The 21,903-nt window shown below is 41.3% G+C and overlaps 1 protein-coding gene across 1 annotated transcript in view; it reads left to right on the top strand.

The window, feature by feature from the left end:
• cacna1g (calcium channel, voltage-dependent, T type, alpha 1G subunit) overlaps positions 1 to 21,806 on the top strand; it is a 695,215-nt gene extending 673,409 nt beyond the window's left edge. The window contains 4 exon segments of the mRNA XM_051939241.1: positions 1,249 to 1,371; positions 5,356 to 5,557; positions 12,374 to 12,543; positions 20,073 to 21,806. Of these exon segments, the coding sequence (XP_051795201.1) occupies positions 1,249 to 1,371; positions 5,356 to 5,557; positions 12,374 to 12,543; positions 20,073 to 21,068 (1,491 nt within the window). The 3' untranslated portion in view covers positions 21,069 to 21,806.
• Positions 21,807 to 21,903: the final 97 nt, after the last annotated feature.

Here is a 21,903-nt window from a genome sequence, read left to right as displayed (position 1 = left end):
CTACAGCCATTGCCATTTTAGTGCTGGCATTCCCCCCACATTGGATATTTTTCCCTTTCTAACCAGCCCTGTCAACACAGTGCAATGTGTCATATCCCGCCTCAGTTATGATCTCGATCTCATTCCCTCACTCACTTGTACTCATTCATGCTTGGCAGGTTTTTGGTCTGGTTCAGCAGCCTCAGTGACATGGTTTAGTTTGCTTTCCTTCCCTTACACAATAATTTACTGTCAGTGTTTTTGTGTCTGTCGGTGGGTGTGACATGTTGTGAGTTTATATCGATAATTTAAGGCACAGAAAAGTGATACCCTACCTGAGGCATTTATCGACCCTGTTGCACACATGTCTGAAGAGAAACAACTCAGTCAAAAAGCTATGGATCACTGAGTCACTGAATAATGCATCTGGGTGCCTCTTTTTCTCATTTGAAGGCAAATTTGACACAATTACATTAGCATTACAAAATCACATCCTCTAAAAGCTCTAAAAGGGTTTGAGATGTCAGGATTAGATGCCACAGGCCAACTTTCTCCCTCTGATGCGTTAGAGTTGTTTTACATTGTGCTTAAACCCCTGTTCCTCTCTGCACGGATGGCCCATTTGTCTGTCAGACAGCATTTCACTTGTTAAAACAGTGTAAGGCCAAACATGTATTTGCTGTGTAGTAGCTCCTCCTGCAGGAGCCAGAAATGTTGAAGGCTTAAAAAGGCTGAAGAAAAAAACTCTAGATCTGTAGCATTAAGTAAAGCAACTGAAAAATAACGAGTATTTTCAATTCTGGTAATTTATCAGTTTAAGCACTTGAATGTGCTTTTAATGATTAGGAACCACAAATTAATTGGTGTACATTACAATGCGTGTAATGTGAATTAATCACTCTTCTGTCAACTTGTTTCTGTCAATCTGAGTGTGTGTGATTTTCTCATTTACATCAGTTTATTGTTCAGAATCATGTGGCTGTATATTTTCCTGTGTCCAGTCCCTGTCACAGTATGGATGTCAGTAAATACAGTGATACCAAGACAGATTATAAAGTCTAAACATGAGAAAAATGTCATCATATGTTCTCCAGACTATTCTTACTTTATCTTTGTCCCTTGTTTTTCTCTGCTAAACTTGCAGTTCATATATGTATGTATTTCTCTGTTAGCCACAGGTCTTATCTCTCTGTAACATCCTTCTTTGTGTCTTGCATCGAGTGCGCATTTGTTTTCTCTGCTCACCATTGGTTATCTCTTCCTGCCTAGATCCCTCTAGCGGAGATGGAAGCTCTGTCTCTGGCCTCTGAGAAATCCTGGTCCTTAGCTCTGACAGACGACTCGGCCCCCGACGATTTTAACCCCCTCTTTCTAACCAGTCTGGAATGCAATGTACTGACAGTTCCTCTTTTTCTCTTGCTCCATCCCTCTTCCTCCTCCTCTCCTCTGCAGTAGCTTGTACAGTCTCCTTCTTGGGGCCCTTTCAAAGCCACTTGCCCCCTCCCCCCACTACACTCTCACACTCGAGTAAAACCAGCTTTGATTGGCAAGGGATGCTACATTTGATACGGCTCATTTGCATCTGTAGCCAAATCTTGAAACCATTATTTAAAGCCACTGTGTGCAGAATTTAGATGTTCCTGTTGTGCCTTTCAAATCTTTGAAAATATTTGCTGTGTTTGGTCAATGGAATAACTTAAAACTGAAATACTCATCAATCATGCTTCCATACTATATTTTGTGCACATTTTAAAGTATCTCATTGGAAAGAAGTTAATGAAATTGGCAACCCCCCCCAAACAAACTTCCCACTTTGTCTAAAGCTTCCACACTCACTGTAGGTGAATCTGTCTTGTGAAGCAGGAGTCAGCACTATTAATAGGTTCAACACCTTTTCTGAATGATCTGTGTCAAACATTTAACACAGATGACTGATCAGCTGTTTTCACTTTATTTCTGCATCTAGACTCAAGAAACATGACAGCATACAACATAAGATAACACAAGACCCTGACAACACCACATGGCCTCGTTTATTTGCTCCAAGGGGTTATTGGAAATAACCCTAATTCACATTTTAATTTTTTTGTTGTTGTTGTTGTTGTTTGCCCTTCGTATTGTCTTGACAGTTATATGGAGGCACAGTCAATGAAACATTGCTCCACAATGCTACTATTGGTCAAAAACTTTGGCCTTTAGTTTCTATTTAATTTAAATTTTGTCTAAATGCAAGCATGAAACTCCACATACATCGCCAGTCAGAAGTTTTAGAACACCTCAGTTTTTCCATTTTTATATTGGAAATCATGCGTGTTAGCATCTTATTGTACTCTGAAATGAAAGCATAGAGCAAATAAACAAATGAAGTTTGAAAAATATCAATGTAAAAACCAAATGTATTCTAAACTTTTGACTCATCGAAGTAGCCACCTTTGGCAGATATGAACATACTCATGGCATTCTTTCCACAATAGAAATCAAATATTCTTCAGAAAGTTCTTTCCATCTCTGTTGCAGACGTTCCCATAAATGTGTGGCACTTGTAGATTGCTTTGCTTTTACTCTTCTGTCCAGTTCATCCCAAACCAGCTCCATAGGGTTTAAGTCTGGAGGCTGTGCTGGCCACTCCATGTTTTCAAGCTTACCATTTTGAAATTTTTTTCTACAGTAGTTCTGGCATAGCTTGGACTTGGATGTTTTGGGTCATTATCTTGCAGTAGGATGAACCCCTGAACAACTAGGCGCATACCAGAGGGTACTGCATGGCACTGCAGAATGCTGTGCCATGTGGTTCATGGTACCTCTCACTCTGTACAAGCCACTGACCATGGTTCCAGCAAAACAGCCCCAGACCATCACACTTCCTCCTCCATGTTTGACAGTTGATGTCACACACTGAAGAACCATCCTTTCTCCTACTCAACGGCATACAGAAACCCCATATGATGAACTAAAGATCTCAAATTTTGGATCATCAGTCCATAATACCTTCTTCCAATCTTCAGTAGTCCATTGGCAGTGTTTCATGGCTGAGGCAAGCTTCATTTTCTTATTCGGACATTTTAGCAATGGCATTCTTGCTGCAACTCCAAGTCTTCTCTTCACAGTTTAAACCGAGACTTGCTTACCACGACCACTATTAAGCTGTGCCTGAAGCTGTTATCTTGTGAGCCGCCTATCACGCAAGCTGCTGACCCTCAGAAACTTGTCATCGGATTTTGTTGTGGCTTTGGGTCTTTCAGACTTCTTCCTGTCAGAGTTTCCCCTAGTTTCTAAGTGCCTTTTGATGGTGAAGAAAACTATGCTAACACCTTGACTTTCTTTTCAATTTTTTGTAGGAAAGACCTTAACTGTGATGATGGTCCATCTCTTTTAATCACATTATTTTTAAAGCAATACTTTCTGCAGTACAATGCTGTTCAAATAATGCTCTCAATGATGTATTCCAACACTACTTTTATGCAGACAGAGGGGGTTGAAAGTAATCAAGAAAAGTTGGGACACCTGTTGGTAGCACCAACTTCCATTGCTGCAGACCAGCTTTAAGTTGCTTACCCATTTCTTGTTCCATTAAAAAGGCTTTTTTGTATATTTTGTATATTATTTTTCAGTTTTGGGTAACCTTTTTTTTTCAACCTCTGGCAGTTCACCGCTTACCTTTGTACCATTTAAAGCTATTCATTGGACTTGAGCTACCTAAAATTCAATTTTTTAAAAAAATGCAAAACTTTGAGTGTTCCATAGCTTTTGACCAGTAGTGTATATGAAGAGTAATAGGTCAACAATATATGAGTAATTAATGAATAATTAGTCACAAAAAAGTTTTGCCTTTGGACCAAATGTATTTTGAAAAAGCAAAAATAATGGACAATGTATTTTAAATGCTACATAACTGTACCTGTACAGAACTTCTGTCCTAACTTTTACAATTTTAGGAAACTACAGACCAATAAAATAAGATGTACAAAGTATATTTTAACGTATATATACATCTAAAATACATGTCTGCTTGGATGGCATAGGTGAATTCACATCAAACTGATACCCTTCAGCCACTGTTGAGGAATAAATGTGTAAGTGTGCACACCATTGCAAGAGTATTTACTTCATGACTTGTGGAAAATAAATCATAACATCTGGTTTATATGATCATGGTAGTGCAGTAATGCACTTTGAAATGTTTTTATATTGGAAATATTAGCCTTGCTGGAAGGAAAGAAAGTGTTCGACATCATGACACCACCTGATCCATTATTTTCTCTCACCGAGACACATTGTCATGGACTGTAGCTTATGTATGCATCTTCGCCAGAATTAATCTATACATTCCACTTTGATATCCCATCCCACAAGGCTCTGTCATTAAATTGAAGATGAATTGAATGTCATCAGGATGTTAGGGTATAATTAACCACCAGGTTGGCTCATTAATAACCCTGTGGCTCCCCCAGATAGGGTCACAGTAACCTTGGCTCATTCTGCATACCCACGCCATTGATATCATCAGAGCAGAGAACGCCGGCCAACACAGTGCTGTCAATTGGATTGTGCTGGGACTAATATGAAGAAAACAGAAAGGAGTGAAGAGGTAGCGGAGTGCAAGTGGCACTGAAAGACTCTGGTGAATTTAACCATGTGCCCACCAAGTTTTTCTGATCTTTCTCATTCCACCTTTCCAGCCTGGTGTGTTGTTATTTTCCAGTCCAGTCTAGTCCAGTCCACTCCAGTCCACTAGAGTAGTGCACCTCCTCACTTGCCAGTTTGCAGTTTTCTCTCCTTTGTCTCTACGCCTTTTTTTTCTCCTCAATCTCGCCTCTCTCTGTAATCTCTTTCTCTGTTATTTTCCCTCCTCCTTTTCCTCAGTTTCCTTTTTCCTTTGTGCTTTACGTGTGAGTCTACGTCTTTTCTCACAGTCCTTTCCTATCAGTCTCCTTCTGTGTTCGTACTGTCCTTTGTCCTCTGGTTGTCGTAGTTCTCAGTCTACTCCAAGCTGTTGTGTGACCCAGTGGCTCTGTGACTGAATGTAAACTGGTTCTGTAATGGCTCAGACTGCAGGACACTGCCCTAGCTGACATACAATCACAGTTTACGTAAAGTTACATGACCGAGGGGGTAAAAGCAGACACAAGACGCAGAATGTCTTATGCTTTAAAAAAGAATTGGAAAAGTTTCTGTGATCTGTGACAGCTCTGAGCCAGTCAACTCCAATGTGGAAAGATTGTGTCTGTTTTCTGTGTATGCTGATGATCACTGCCTCTTTGTTCACATTGTCTTAGACAGATAACTTGCCTTAGAGTGTGAGAGTGCTTGAGTTGAAGATGAGCCCCAGCCCTCATTAATCCAGTGGTACTCTGACTCTCTTCTCTTGTTTCCTTGCCCGAGCAGCATGGTCCAGGTGGATTGCTGGAGGACAACCTGCTGAGCGTCAGAAAGCCTGCGGTGGGGCGCACACACTCCCTGCCCAACGACAGCTACATGTTCCTGTCCCCATTTGGCTCTACATCTCCAGCTCCAGCACAGCTTCTAGCACAGTCACAGGGGCCCCAGCACATACTGGGCACCCACAGGGCCCAATCAGGTAATGAAGTATCCATCTATCCATTATTTGTACATCCTCATTAGGGTCATGGAGGGCTGGAGTCTATCCCAGCTGACTTAAGGCGATGGCAGGGGATACCCTGGACAGGTCACCAGTCTATCACAGGGCTACATATTACACTCACACTCACGCAGTCACACTCACATTTAGAATTACGGGTTATCCTGGGCATTTTTTTTGGACTGTGGGAGGAAGCCAGAGTACCTGGAGAAAACCCACGCAAACTCCATGCAGAAAGATCCTGAGAACGCCGGGATACAAACCAAGAATTGTCTAGCTGCAAGGTGAAACCACCAAACCTGTAGTAAAGGATATGTAACTTTTAACTAAATGCCTCAGTAAGTTGCATCCTGGTAACCCTATTTATTTAGTTTTATTCTGAAATTCGTGACATTTCATTAAATTAGGGTAGCCTTGATTTTTAATGTAGTATGATATGATAAGCCTGTATTTATCCTGCAGCAGGGAAATTTGCATTAATTGAGGCCTTCTGTATCATATGGCATTCAAAATTAAGGCCTCCCATTTCTGTCTTAATTTATTGAGAATTCCAGATTAAAACAGGTTGACGTGAGCTCAGGAAGTTAAAGGCCTATTTCCTCTGTTAGAAACACATAGGGGTGGACAATCACGCATATTTAAAAGCAGAACCTCATTTATGCAAAGCAACAAGGAGTTGTGGCAACTATGGATCACATGTGGTCCTGAACTGAAAAGGTAGTCGATGCAGACTAAAAGTTGAACACTGCCGCTTTATTCGGAAGCTAAATGGCCTTGCTCTTTTTGCCCCCCCCCCCCCCCCCCCCCCCCCCATATACACACGTGGACAAAATTGTTGGTACCCCTCAGTTAAAGAAGGAAAAACCCACAATTCTCACTGAAATCACTTGAAACTCACAAAAGTAACAATAAATAAAAATTTATTGAAAATTAAATAATCAAAATCAGCCATCACTTTTGAATTGTTGATTAACATAATTATTAAAAAAAAACAAACTAATGAAATAGGGCTGGACAAAAATGATGGTACCCATAACTTAATATTTTGTTGCACAACCTTTTGAGGCAATCACTGCAATTAAACGATTTCTGTATTTGTCAATGAGCGTTCTGCAGCTGTCAACAGGTATTTTGGCCCACTCCTCATGAGCAAACAGCTCCAGTTGTCTCAGGTTTGATGGGTGTCTTCTCCAAATGGCATGTTTCAGCTCCTTCCACATATGTTCAATGGGACTCAGATCTGGGCTCATAGAAGGCCACTTTAGAATAGTCCAACGCTTTTCTCTCAGCCATTCTTGGGTGTTTTTGGCTGTGTGTTTTGGATCGTTGTCCTGTTGGAAGACCCATGACCTGCGACTGAGACCAAGCTTTCTGACACTAGGCAGCACATTTCTCTCCAGAATGCCTTGATAGTCTTCAGATTTCATCGTACCTTGCACACTTTCAAGACACCCTGTGCCAGATGCAGCAAAGCAGCCCCAAAACATTACTGAGCCTCCTCCATGTTTCACCGTAGGGACAGTGTTCTTTTCTTCGTATGCTTGCTTTTTGAGTCTATGAACATAGAGTTGATGTGCCTTACCAAAAAGCTCCAGTTTGGTCTCATCTGTCCAAAGGACATTCTCCCAGAAGCTTTGTGGCTCGTCAACATGCATTTTTGCAAATTCCAGTCTCGCTTTTTTATGAGTTTTTTTCAGCAGTGGTGTCCTCCTTGGTCGTCTCCCATGAAGTCCACTTTGGCTCAAACAACGACGAATGGTGCGATCTGACACTGATGTACCTTGGCCTTGGAGTTCACCTTTAATTTCTTTGGAGGTTGCTCTGGGCTCTTTGGATACAATTCGAACCATCCGTCTCTTCAATTTGTCATCAATTTTCCTCTTGCGGCCACGTCCAGGGAGGTTGGCTACTGTCCCGTGGGTCTTGAACTTCTGAATAATATGAGCCACTGTTGTCACAGGAACTTCAAGCTGTTTAGAGATGGTCTTATAGCCTTTACCTTTAAGATGTTTGTCTACAATTTTTTTTCGGATGTCCTGGGACAATTCTCTCCTTCGCTTTCTGTTGTCCATGTTCAGTGTGGTACACACCTTTTCACCAAACAGCAGGGTGACTACTTGTCTCCCTTTAAATAGGCAGACTGACTGATTATGAGTTTGGAAACACCTGTGATGTCAATTAAATGACACACCTGAGTTAATCATGTCACTCTGGTCAAATAGTTTTCAATCTTTTATAGAGGTACCATCATTTTTGTCCAGGCCTGTTTCATTAGTTTGTTTTTTTAAATATGTTAATCAACAATTCAAAAGTAATGGCTGTTTTTGATTATTTAATTTTCAATAAATTTTTATTTATTGTTACTTTTGTGAGTTTCAAGTGATTTCAGTGAGAATTGTGGGTTTTTCCTTCTTTAACTGAGGGGTACCAACAATTTTGTCCACGTGTGTACACATATATGTATACATATATATATATATATATGTATATATATATATATATCTATGGGGCAAAGTGGTCGGCCGCTACTCGAAAAAAAAATACCTTCATTGCCGCTGTGTGGGACTTTATTGCCGTCACTGCCAAAGTGAGGTGTGGACTTTCTTGCCGCCACCGCTGAGCCCTGCCGATGTACGGGCTTTATCGACCGTCACAGCTGAACCTAGCCACGGACATCGCTGCTGAGGCGAGTGGAGAACGTCACGGCCAGCCACCGAGCCGCCAGCTGTTGAGCCGAGTGGAGAACGTCACGGCCAGCCGCCGAGCCGAGAACGTGGCAGCCAGCCGCCAGCTGCTGAGCCGAGGGACTGACATCGTTGATAACCGCCGAGAAGGAAGGTGGAGGTTTCTTCAGTGTTGCTGTGTCAGGTTCTGGACCATGTTTCTTCGTTCTTCATCATCGACAGTCACAGTAAGGAGACAGTGAATCGCCATTTTGACACTGGTGAGTGAGAACGGCATTATTCTCAGTGCCGTCAACGTGTCTCCATTGCATCGCACTCAAGCGTCATTCAGGCCTGCAACGAGGGTTTTGGGGTTCCATTTATTGCCGGCTTTTGTGTTATTTTGTTGTGTGGGCCCACACGTTGTGTTAATAGAGGACATTTGTTGTGTTTAAGGTTTGAATATACTTGGACTGACCGTCTAGTTAATTTTGTTACTTTTGCAAAGATTTGTAAGGACAGTAAACGGGTTACAGGAACGTAATTTTACCCTCAGAGGGGGTTAAGAAGTTTGAAGGGAATTGAGAGCTTGTTGTTGATTGTGTTGAGTTTTGGACTTTAAAGGCAGGCTCCTCCATTTCCTTTTGGAAAACAAGGTTTCCTAATACACTCAAAGGTGTTAAATTTAAGTTCATTTTATTATTTATTCTTATTTAATTTTCTCTAACAAGCCTATGTATTTATTGACGTTGTCAATAAATACCTTAAAATTCATATTTTCCTGTGATTGATTCTTAGTTAATGTCAGAGGGTTTTTAACTGTCAAAAGATTAAAACAATGCTACACTTTAGTACCTGAATTCCATGGTTTCGAATAGAAAAGCACACTAACATTAGGCTAAACCATCAGGCATATTACTTTAAGGAGTATTCCATGAACCAATTAACCATTAGGTTTAAGCTAAAGAACCTGGGGTGCTGTATCTTAAACTAGTGATACATATAAAGCGCTACATTAGGTTCATGGAAAGCTTGTGGTTCAGGTTAAAATGATCAACAGTAAACATGTCAAAGCAGCAATGTGACTTGAGAACAGCGGGCAGTGTTGTGGGATAAAGGGCCGTCAGAGCGTTTGGATTCAGCCTGTTGAAAGATATGCTTAACGCATGCTGCTACGCATGTCATCCATCTCAATATCCTTCCAAATTTCCCTCTTCTGGTGGATCTAATTTTGCCATTTCTGTGAATGCTCTATAAACCTGTTGTGTATCGCCCTACTCCTGCATTCGCTCCTGAAATGTTGTCAGTAAGGGCCCTGTCACACTCTAGCGTATAGAGCCAGCGTCTGAGGAACGTATCGAATATTTCGAAAAATTGTTTATACGCACAACTTTTCAGCATATGCGGTCGATTTTCGGTTAATGACCGTTAGAGTAACGTAAGCGTAGCGTACCGTCAGCGTATGATTAGCGTATGAGTAGCGTACGCATAGTGTATGTCAGCGCATGTGAGCGTATGTGATGTGATGTGTATTTGAGTTGGACGTATACCGACGTATGAGTAACGTATATCAGCGTACCTCCGACGTATGAGAAACGTATGCGGAACGTCAGCCACACGTATGATGAGCGTACACAGCTGGTGATGTTGGGACCAACCCTGTCCAGCAGTTTATCATACATTTCTGGAGGCATGCGTAGGAAGTTCCTGAAGGCTCTCTGATCTTCATTTCTCAATCAGCCATAAGCTGGTCATAAAGGCCAAATTGACGCCACCTTCCAGTCCAAGGTTTCACCCAGATTGTACGTCTCATTCTACGCCTTCTTCTTCTGTGTCTAGCATACTCAACTGCCAACTGTAACAAATGTTGGTGATGTTGCAGCACAGCAACCTCCATCTCTGAACTGCTGGTACAAACTGATACAGATTTGGAAATGTGAGACTTTATATACCCCACATACGCTGGAAATACGCATGTAATACGCATGGGATAAGTTGGCTGTAAGCTCAGAACACATTAAGCATAAGTTGAGTACGTTAGACTGTCGTTAGAACTACCATCATAACGCTAGCCATTCGTTAGACACACGTCAGACACACGGTCATTATACGCTCCTCTAACGCTAGGTTTCCTGACCCACTGAATTTCAACGTATGAGAAGCATACTCGACGTATGTGTAACGTACCTTCAGCGTACCTCTAGCGTGTTCAGCGTATGAGGAACGTATGAGGAGCGTAAAATTCATACGTCGGCATACGCTGAAAATTTTTGTGCATGTTCAAAAAAATTTTTGGCCGTCAGCGTACATCAGCGTAGACCGACGTACCCCGGCGTACTAGATACATATTCCAGCGTACCCCTAGAGTGTTTCAGCGTATGTCGGCGTATTCCCAAAAAGTCCATACGTTCCTGAGACGCTGGCTCTATACGCTAGAGTGTGACAGGGCCTTAATTTCCACCGCAGCCTCCATAATTAAACCGAGAAAGAAGTAGGAAAAGACGTGCAATAAAAAACAACAACTTAAACACCCCCCAATCACTGAGATGCAGATTTGCACAGTACTAGTATTATGCCAGGACGTCAGTGTTCGACGAAATATGGTAGGTAATTTGCGGGGGAATTATAACTTTACCAATTACCGACATGGCGCATTCGCACGGGATTAAGATCACCGACCTCCTCGGCAATTATTGCAAATCACCAGAGGTCCCTAGGTAATACTAATCCCGTGCCAATAGGGCTTTAGTTTGACTTTCTTGTGTTAGCTGGCTCAACAAATCCTAAACCCCAAGCAGAGATAACGACTATCACAGCAGTAGTTATCAACTTTCTCTACTAACAAGGATTTCTGACACACATAAAAAGGGGGCTTCAAATGTCATGTGACTCTTCTCCCACAAAATGGACCAATCATGTGCTACCTACTTAATAATAATAAATTAGATTTATATAACACTTTTCATGGCATTCAAAACGCTTCACAACGGATCCATTATTCATTCACACATTATCACTCTGATGGTGGAAAGTGACATTTGTAGCTAAGCTGCCCTGGGGCAGACTGACGGAAGCGTGGCTCCCGATCCGCGCCTACGGCCCCTCTGATCACCACCAATATTCACCCACCAGTGTGCAAGGCAGGTAAAGTGTCTTGCTCAAGGACACAACAGCACATGACTAGGCAAGAGCAGGAATCAAACCGCCAGCCCTTCAATCATTGGACGACCCGCTCTACTACCTGAGCACAGCCGCCCCACAGCCGCCCCTACTTCAGTTGAGAGGAACAGGTTGCTATAATGACGAACTAACAAAACCTAAAAATGATTATGATAAAAAGTGGTGTGATTACAAATGATGCAAGAGAAAAATGCTGGTAAGAAACTGTTAATCTTGTAAGTGTACTTATTTTATCACTTGTTCAGTGCATTTTCAATGGAGCTGCCTATTTCTAACATGACAGCTGCACGTTAGAGCTCTTAAACTCAAAATTTCGTGCATTTAAACATGATAATCAGCTAATGCATTTTCAGATGACCCTGTCACATATTGAAAACTACATGGAATCTTCAGTTTTTGTCCAAATCGAACTAAAATTATTGTTATTGATTGGATATTCTCTCTACCAAATATTAATGAGTTTTTTTATCTGATGATAGATTTTTGATAAGCTGCAGTACCAGCAGAGTAAAACAGATGAAGCAGCAGATCAAACCAAACATAACCACATATTGATGCATTTTTTATATTACAGACTGAATCCCTATAGGTTCTTGTGGCGACACAATACGTACAATTTGTGCTACTGTAACTGCCCGGCTTTTGTTAGGTTGGATTACTCTACAGGTTTATAACATATTCCCTAAGTTCAGAATCTTCATCACTGATAGAGGAAACAAATACTTGAAAATGGGGCACTTCTTGCAGACAAATCCCAAATTCTGAACAGAGCCTCCTCTGAAGCAGGTTGTCCATGTAGCATCAGTTACCATGGTGTCTGGAGAGCCACCTTTGTGATAATGCTAACTTTAGGCCCAACGCACCTGCTAATCCATTAATCTCTTTGTGGTTTAGTCCTCTGGTGTAACCATGTAGTTGTTATTCACCTGTCAGTGCTTTGCTTTGTGTGCAGGCTCCAGTGGTTCAGTTCGTTCACAACCTGAGGACTTTTCCCAGCAGCTGACTGTTCCCACAGACCTCTTCAGACCCATCAGCCCCCACAGCCACTCAGATTCAGAGAGTATACCATGGCAACCCCCTTCCAGACGCAAACAGACATTCAGCCGCACGCTCCGCAGACAGGTAACTAGACCTGTGTAAGGTTTCTCTCCACTCCAAAATCACTTTTTGGAGGTGGTCCTGTCATATTGTGACTGTATGTGATGATAAATTTGTTTAATGCAACACATCTCAAACCATGTGTAAAACTCATTCACCTGGAAGATTCTGTTCATACCAGCCACTGCAGAAATATTTTTTTATTCATTAAAGCACTTTCCAGTGAGACAAGGAGCTGATGTTCAAAACAGCTGCTGAAGTATTTAAGAGCCACTTTTTGTGCTTTGACTTATGAATTACAACAAAGAATTAGGACTATATATATATGTGTGTGTGTGTGTGTGTGTGTGTGTGTGTGTATATATACACACACACACACACACATACATTGCCTATCCAAAAAAGAATTGCCACTTGGATTTAACTAAGCACACAGCTAAGAGTCTTTAATTGGATAATTACTGCAGTGATGAATTTGTTTCAGCTGCAACAACTTATTTAACCCTAGCTGATGCAGTGAGTAGCTTCTCACTTCGACAACCATGTTGGAACATGGTTATGTATCCTGTGGTCGAGGAAAGGTTGTTAATCTGTTTCAGATAGGGTCAAGTCATTGGGCTGCTTCAAGCAAAGAAAACAAATATGGAGATGTCTGAAAATACTAAAATTGGGTTCAGAACTGGCCAACACCTTATTAAAACCTGTAAAGATCACTATCTTCATCATCATCTTCAAGGAAGAAATGTGGTCGGAACAAACTCATTGATGATCGTAGGAAATCAAGAGTAGAACTCACGGCTACGTTTAATGGTGAAAGGAAGAGCAAACTCAAAGGCCATGCTTTAAGAAAGTCATCAGTGAGGCTAATCAGGAAAAAAGGCTTTAGTTTGCTAGGTAGCATAAAGATTTGACTCTAGAGCAATGAAAGAAGGTCATGTGGTCTGATGAGTCCAGATTTACCCTGTTCCAGAGTGATGGGTGCATCAAGGTAAGAAGAGACACGGATGAAGTAATGCACTTGTCATGTCTACAACCCTGTAGGAGTTAGGGTTATGATTATTTTTTTATTTATTTATTTGTTATCCGTTATTAATCCCACGAGGGGAAATTCTGAGGGTCAGCCGCAGTACAGCGCCCCTGGAGCACACACATTCACCCATTCACACACCCATTCACACACACATTCACACACTGATGGCGGGAGCTGCCATGCAAGGCGCTAACCACGCCCCATCAAGAGTGTCTTGCTCAGGGACACCTCAACATGAGCACGACGGGTCGGGGATCCGCAACCCTCTGGTTGCGAGACGGCCACTCTCCCCACTGAGCTATGCCGCCCCAATAATGATCTGGGATTGGTCAGGTTCAGCAATATTATGTTCTCAAAGAATGAGGTCAGCTGACTGTCTGAATATACTGAATGATCAGGTCTTTCCATCAACTGAGTTTTTCTTCCTTGATGGTGTATGAGCATAGTCCAAGATGGCAATGCTGGGATTCATGGGGCTCACACTGAGAATGAGTGGTTCAGTGAGCATGACACATCATTTTCACACATGGATTGGCCTCCACAGAGTCCATACCTCGTCCCCATTGAAAAATCTTTGGTATGTTCTGGATTTTGCAGCAGTTCGACTCTCCTATCATCATTACAAGATCTTGGCAGAAAATTAGTGCAACTCTGGACAGAAATAAATGCTGTGACATTGCAGAAGCTTATCGAAATGATGCCACAGCGAATGAGTGCCATACTCACTCACTGCTAAAGGCAGTCCAAAAAAATATTAGAGTATGACTTTTTTTGATGGGCAGTGTACATGCGTATGTATTTATATGTGTTGCTGTTTCTTCCTTTATACTTAGACCTATATCTCTTTAATTTTAAATTCAGTGGCACAGCTTTGAACAATCATCATTCACATACAAGAAACTGTGATGGAGGGTGGAGTCATATTTTTGGAGGTGCGGCATACAGTATTTCCTGTATTAACTATTAACAGTACAGCTAGTACTGCTGAATTCAATCCACATATTGTGAATAATAACTAGGAGTTGAGTCACATTTTTGAAGAGCAGCAGAAATTAGGTAATGCAGATATGAAATAAAGGAATAGTTTGGTAGTTTGGCTTTCAGGGAAAAATACTTTTTTTTTACTTTTTTTTTTTTTTTTTACTATTTTTTCATATATTACTTTTTCCAAAGTTAGTTAAAAAAATGATGCCTCTTCAGAACTGTTGGATCAACAGTTGGCTTAAATTAGCATAAAGAATAGGGTAAGCATAAGGATTCTGTCCAAAAGTAACAACATGTGCCTACCAGCATCTGACACACATTTTTGGTTTTAAGTTAAGCTAACTAACTGCAACAGCAGATATGTGAGTGGTATCAATCCTCTAATCTACTATCAGAGTGGCAGAACACAGCAGATTTTGAAGCAGCGGCTGGCAACCTTGTGACACCCACACCACAGAGCAAATCAAATTAAAACTAATGTTAATGAGACAAGAATTAAAGAGTTAGTTAATCTACACTACCAATCAAAAGTTTGGACACACCTTCTCATTTAATGCTTTTTATTTATTTGTATTATTTTCTACATTGTACATTAATACTGAAGATTAATACTTTATTGTTTATAACATAATTCCATATGTATTCTTTTAACATTTGAATGTCTTCAGTATTAATCTACAATATGTAAAATAATGAAATACACACGTGGACAAAATTGTTGGTACCCCTCAGTTAAAGAAGGAAAAACCCACAATTCTCACTGAAATCACTTGAAACTCACAAAAGTAACAATAAATAAAAATTTATTGAAAATTAAATAATCAAAATCAGCCATCACTTTTGAATTGTTGATTAACATAATTATTTAAAAAAACAAACTAATGAAATAGGGCTGGACAAAAATGACTTAATATTTTGTTGCACAACCTTTTGAGGCAATCACTGCAATTAAACGATTTCTGTATTTGTCAATGAGCGTTCTGCAGCTGTCAACAGGTATTTTGGCCCACTCCTCATGAGCAAACAGCTCCAGTTGTCTCAGGTTTGATGGGTGTCTTCTCCAAATGGCATGTGTCAGCTCCTTCCACATATGTTCAATGGGATTCAGATCTGGGCTCATAGAAGGCCACTTTAGAATAGTCCAACGCTTTTCTCTCAGCCATTCTTGGGTGTTTTTGGCTGTGTGCTTTGGCTCGTTGTCCTGTTGGAAGACCCATGACCTGCGACTGAGACCAAGCTTTCTGACACTAGGCAGCACATTTCTCTCCAGAATGCCTTGATAGTCTTCAGATTTCATCGTACCTGGCACACTTTCAAGACACCCTGTGCCAGATGCAGCAAAGCAGCCCCAAAACATTACTGAGCCTCCTCCATGTTTCACCGTAGGGACAGTGTTCTTTTCTTCGTATGCTTGCTTTTTGAGTCTATGAACATAGAGTTGATGTGCCTTACCAAAAAGCTCCAGTTTGGTCTCATCTGTCCAAAGGACATTCTCCCAGAAGCTTTGTGGCTTGTCAACATGCATTTTTGCAAATTCCAGTCTGGCTTTTTTATGAGTTTTTTTCAGCAGTGGTGTCCTCCTTGGTCGTCTCCCATGAAGTCCACTTTGGCTCAAACAACGACGAATGGTGCGATCTGACACTGATGTACCTTGGCCTTGGAGTTCACCTTTAATTTCTTTGGAGGTTGCTCTGGGCTCTTTGGATACAATTCCAACGATCCGTCTCTTCAATTTGTCATCAATTTTCCTCTTGCGGCCACGTCCAGGGAGGTTGGCTACTGTCCCGTGGGTCTTGAACTTCTGAATAATATGAGCCACTGTTGTCACAGGAACTTCAAGCTGTTTAGAGATGGTCTTATAGCCTTTACCTTTAAGATGTTTGTCTATAATTTTTTTTCGGATGTCCTGGGACAATTCTCTCCTTCGCTTTCTGTTGTCCATGTTCAGTGTGGTACACACCTTTTCACCAAACAGCAGGGTGACTACTTGTCTCCCTTTAAATAGGCAGACTGACTGATTATGAGTTTGGAAACACCTGTGATGTCAATTAAATGACACACCTGAGTTAATCATGTCACTCTGGTCAAATAGTTTTCAATCTTTTATAGAGGTACCATCATTTTTGTCCAGGCCTGTTTCATTAGTTTGTTTTTTTAAATAATTATGTTAATCAACAATTCAAAAGTAATGGCTGTTTTTGATTATTTAATTTTCAATAAATTTTTATTTATTGTTACTTTTGTGAGTTTCAAGTGATTTCAGTGAGAATTGTGGGTTTTTCCTTCTTTAACTGAGGGGTACCAACAATTTTGTCCATGTGTGTAAAAACCACTGAATGAATAGGCGTGTCCAAACTTTTAACTGGTAGTGCATTTTTATATCTTCTTACAATATTATGCTATTTTTCTTTCAATCATGTATTTTTCTCCAAGAGTGGATCTCAAACTCCCCATAGAGAATCATGGATTTATAGCTGTCCACATTGCATGTTCTAAACAATTTCACTTTTTTCTTCTTTCTCTGTCCCCTTCCTCCTGGTACTCATATTTTTTTAACTGATCTTCTGTCTCATTTTTCACACTGTATCTGTCACTCTTTGATCTCAGCTCAGTTGGGCCCAAAAGCCACCTGACCCTGAGATCCTGCTCAAACACAGATACTCCTGTTTCTGAAACAATGATTAACTTTAGCTACCACTGGGCCTTTCAGAAACACTGGACTCCATGTTCATGTTCAGTGAGACAAACAAACAAACACATACTAACACACACACAGACACCCAAAATTCCCTCTTTCTTCCCTTCATTTCTCTTCATTCATGTGTGTCATGTGTGTTCATGTGTGTGTATGGCTAGACATCAGCCATAAGCATCTGTAACTTTCTAGCAGGTAGTTTTTCTGGAACTGGAGCTATGAAAGAATGCAATACTGGAAATTCAGTAGAAGCAGGATGTGGATGCAATGTGGCTATGAAATTCACCCACAATACAGTGCACTTAATATTTTACAAACTATACTCAGGGGATTTCTACAAAACTCACAGTATCATAATGACGGAGCACCAGAGATTTTTATATTGATTAGATTAGTGCTATAGCTGTTAACCAGAATGCAGTACTTGTTATACTTAAGCTGGTTTTGTTCAATTAAAAAGAGAATCTCTGACAAGGTGATGATTTTCATGTTATTTGTTACCTGGTGTTGCATTGCTGTGGCTGGTGATTGGTCTGGGTATGATATATTGGACCACTAGATGTCTCTGTGGGCACACTGTTGAAGCTCATGCTGGGAAACCCATGGCTCCAGACTCTTCTCTAAGTGCTTTGCTCTACAACTTGTGCATGCCTTGTTTCCTCATAAATTAAAGATCTTATTTTAATTGGCCCAATTAAACACAATTAAAATTCAAGTAGTATTAACATCCTCTCAGGTCTATAAGAGATGATAAAAAGTCATGAGTTCATGAGGACATCTTGGCGATCACTGTGGTTACTAACCACCTACTGTAGTAGCATGTTCTGTTCACCCTCTGCCTGTTGGCCTCACACCCTGTAGACGGTTCTGTACAGAGGTAAGGATAAAGGCACGGTCAGACTGATGAGAATCTGGTTGTAAATTCTACTGAATATTGTACTGCTGGTGGTTTACAGGGTTTTAAGTGAATGGTCAAAGGTTAGAGGGTCATGTGGTCTGGCTCAGCATTCACTGTGTAAGCTAGCAAATAATCAATCCACGTATATTCAAAAACTAAAAAAAAATTTGCTGCCTTCGTAGCTGAAAACGCCACTCATGTCAGTTGTTACTCGTTTCTTGGAAACCTCATCTGATGTACTGAATTTTCAGTTAAATTATGTTAAATATGCTCAAGTCTATAATTAGTTCACACACATATGAAGATTTTCCAAAAAATTTAGCAATTTAGCTAAATGAAATTCTCATTGTAAAGTCAGTTTCTTATTGTTGATAATTATTAATAAGTTGTATATAACAAGGACCACGAGAAGAAAGGTTGAATTTGATTTTAAAGACCTTACTTTTAATTTTAATCACTATAGGTAACGGGTCAATAATTTTAACATAAAAACACAAGTACCTCTATTATAGGCTGTTTATGACACAGGGAGGAAACATGATTGGAGTTTGTTTGTATCTGAATTACTTAAGTGAAACTATCAAACATTCTATCGAACAAATTTTGCATTGCTTTTGATGGATTCTATTGTCTTCCCATATTGCTAGCATTTTGTTGCCCAGCTTAATCATTAGTCATTGTTGTTCATATGGTCCTCATCCTTGTAAAGTAAAAAATGTGGATAATAATGTACACACAGAATGTTAGACATGATGAAAGTTTGATCACAGCCAGTTTTACTCATTTAAAGTTGTCAAGTCACTTGAAAGATCTTTCAGTATTAAAGACAATAAAAAAACAACTCTTTTCTTTAAAAAAAAAGACAATAACTTGTATGCATTGCAGACTGGGTAACAATAGACCTCACACTAGTCATGCATGAGGTCACAAAGTCTTGTGATCAAGGCAAGCAAGGAAAAACTTTCTCCCCTTAGCAGAAGAATGTGATAATATTTCAAACAGACATCATTCTGTACAGTTAAGCTCAAACATCCGAGGGCAGGGGGATCTTAACAGTTCATCCTGTCAGATGTGAATGAAAATGACTGATTGAGCCTCAACAGAGTAAGCACACAGAAAGCATCCAGTAATGTCAGATGTTGTTTACTAAAAATACAGAGATCTTCTACACAAGTTATATTACAGGACATCACTGATGTCAGCTGCTTTACACAAACAAACCTGCAGGGGGGACTAACCTGTCGGTTTAATAACAAACATACTGCGATGACAGAGAAAGAAGTGAGGGAGTGAAAATGTATTTCTGCTGGATTCTGACACTACTCCTCATCAACAAAGATGAGAAACATACAATCAAAGTGCAACTTAAGGGAGCTAACGGCTCTTGTTTTTGCCTAATTCGCATCTTTTCGACAACTTAGGCACATAATCATTTGAAACATGTCCCGTCTCATGATCAAATTCTTAACTGCAAACAAATGGCTTGAACAGCAGTGACCCATCGTTAGATTTTTTATTTTTGCGTTAAAAATATAAATATCTCTCGTGTAAAAAGATATCACAGGTGAAATCACCTGTGATATATAAATATAAATATAAATATTTTCTTTAAAGTACAAATAGAAAAAGGAAATTCTTGGCAAAATTTTGTCAGTCTCCAAAAAGGCATTGAGCAATGCAGTGCACAACCTCTGGATTTCTATGTTATAATTCATGGCAGAATGTTGCAATAGAAGCCCACACTGCCCACAGGAAGAGCTGTACAGAGACTAAGCTGGCCAGACTGTGAACTTTGACCCAAACTGCGCTTCTCATCCTCATCACTTCTCGTTAACTTCTCCCCCTTTCATCTCCTCTGTCCCCATTCCTCCCCCTTGCCTTCCTCTCATTGCACATTTACCTCCATCTCCTCAACCTTCCCTCCTCTCCCATGCCCCATTTTCCAGGTTGCAGTGTCTACTGATTCTCAGGAGGCCCTTTGTTCAGACGTAGGGGAGAGCACTGAAGGACTTGTGAATGTGGCCTCCCTGAGCCTCCCCCCATCCCCTTCTTCCTCCTCCTCCTCCCATCATCATCAGCAGCAGCCTGCTCTCTGCCTGGTCCCCGCCACACCAGGGGCCTCCCCCAAACCCTCCCGCCCCAGCAGCGTGCACACTCAGCACCACGACCAGCACTGCCTCTCCTCACACTCCCCCTCACCCACTGTCTCCTCACCTCTTCCGCCCCTACCGGCCAGGCCACACCAACAGGAGGAGACCTCGGAAGATCAAGAAGTGTCTCTCATTACTCATGGCGAGTTAGCTGGCAGCAATGATATCATGGCAGATGACAGCGGCAACGGTGGTAACGAGGGTTACAATAGCTACTCAGGCTGCCAGGAGAATCGGAGTCCATGTTTGCGGCAGCTGAAGAGGTTCCACAGTGCCGACACGCAGGGCCGCACCACTCTCCTGCCTCGGCCTCGCCCTTACTCCTGGTTGGACGACCCGCATCGCCACTCTGTAGAAGTTTGCTCCTTAGTGGATTCCAGCCCCCAGCGCAGCACCACCTCCACTTCCTCCGGCTTCGTGTCTCGGGCCGACAGCCTGCAGATTCAGAATCAGATCCCTATACAGACTTCGCTGCCCTCGCCCCGCCACAAGAAGAAGATGAGTCCGCCCTGCATATCCGTGGACCCCCCTGACGGGCTGGAGTCTGGCCTCTACCCGAGCCTGGGCGGGCTCAGCAGCATGGGGCTGGGGGGGTTGGGGCTGCTGCCTCCTCTGCCCAGCCGGGACACCTGCCTGAGGAGGAGAGTGCCCTCCAGTGACTCCAAGGACTCCTTTGACCTGGGGGTCAGTGAGGGTTCGGGACAGGACGGAGGATCGCCAAACCCCAACACCAACCCCAAGCTACTGACTCTTCCCAGCTTCTCTTTTGAGAAGACAAGCTCTGAGCACTGAACACCCATACTCCAAAGACACTGACACACACCCACACAGCCGGACGAATCCTCCACACACACAAACACACGATGCACTCTGTGTATCTGTGACGGTGATAGTTCTAGTAATAATGCTGTAGAAAGTAATAATGGTAAAACTACAACAAACAGTAAAAACATCCTTGGTTTCATAAGGAGTGCAGTACTGTAGTAGTGTGACCATCCCTTGTCTTTGTATTGTTACTGCCGAAACAACCAGAAAGAAAGAGAACATGGAACAGCACACATTTCTCTTCTTCTATGTATGCCTGCATGGCACCGGCTGCAGCTTGACCCCAAAACCTCTGGAGCAACATAGGCACCTGGGATTTGGCACCCTCTGTGACCACCATCTGAACTGCCTGGTGTTGCACAGAGTGGAACTGGTCAGTGGAGGTACAAAGCAATATGAACGTTTTAGAGACACTATTTTCTTAAATTATTGGGCCACAGTGTTTGTACAGGATGTTGTTTTTAATTTCATTCAATTGTTATTTTCTGTAATTTTCATGTCTTTTTTGTGACTTTCTTTTTTGTCAAAAATGGTTTGTCTTTGTCTTTCTTTTTCACTGTAGGATATTTCTAGCTTTCTTGGTTTTACTGAGGAAAGTGAACGTTTTTCAAAGTGCTGAAAACCATGTATTTGTAGGAATAATATATAAATATACATATAAAAAAAAAAGTAAGTCATTAAACTGAGCTTGGATTTTTAAGCACACGCATTAGACCATGGAGGTTTGATTGTTACGGGAAAAAGAAGGCTGCACTTGAAGTTTTTACTTTCATTGCCTGATTCTCAGACAATCTTAGAGTCT

This window comes from Acanthochromis polyacanthus, chromosome 19 (assembly GCF_021347895.1).
Source record: "Acanthochromis polyacanthus isolate Apoly-LR-REF ecotype Palm Island chromosome 19, KAUST_Apoly_ChrSc, whole genome shotgun sequence".
Classification (NCBI taxonomy): Eukaryota; Metazoa; Chordata; class Actinopteri; family Pomacentridae; genus Acanthochromis; species Acanthochromis polyacanthus.
This window is presented reverse-complemented; position numbering and strand designations above follow the sequence as displayed.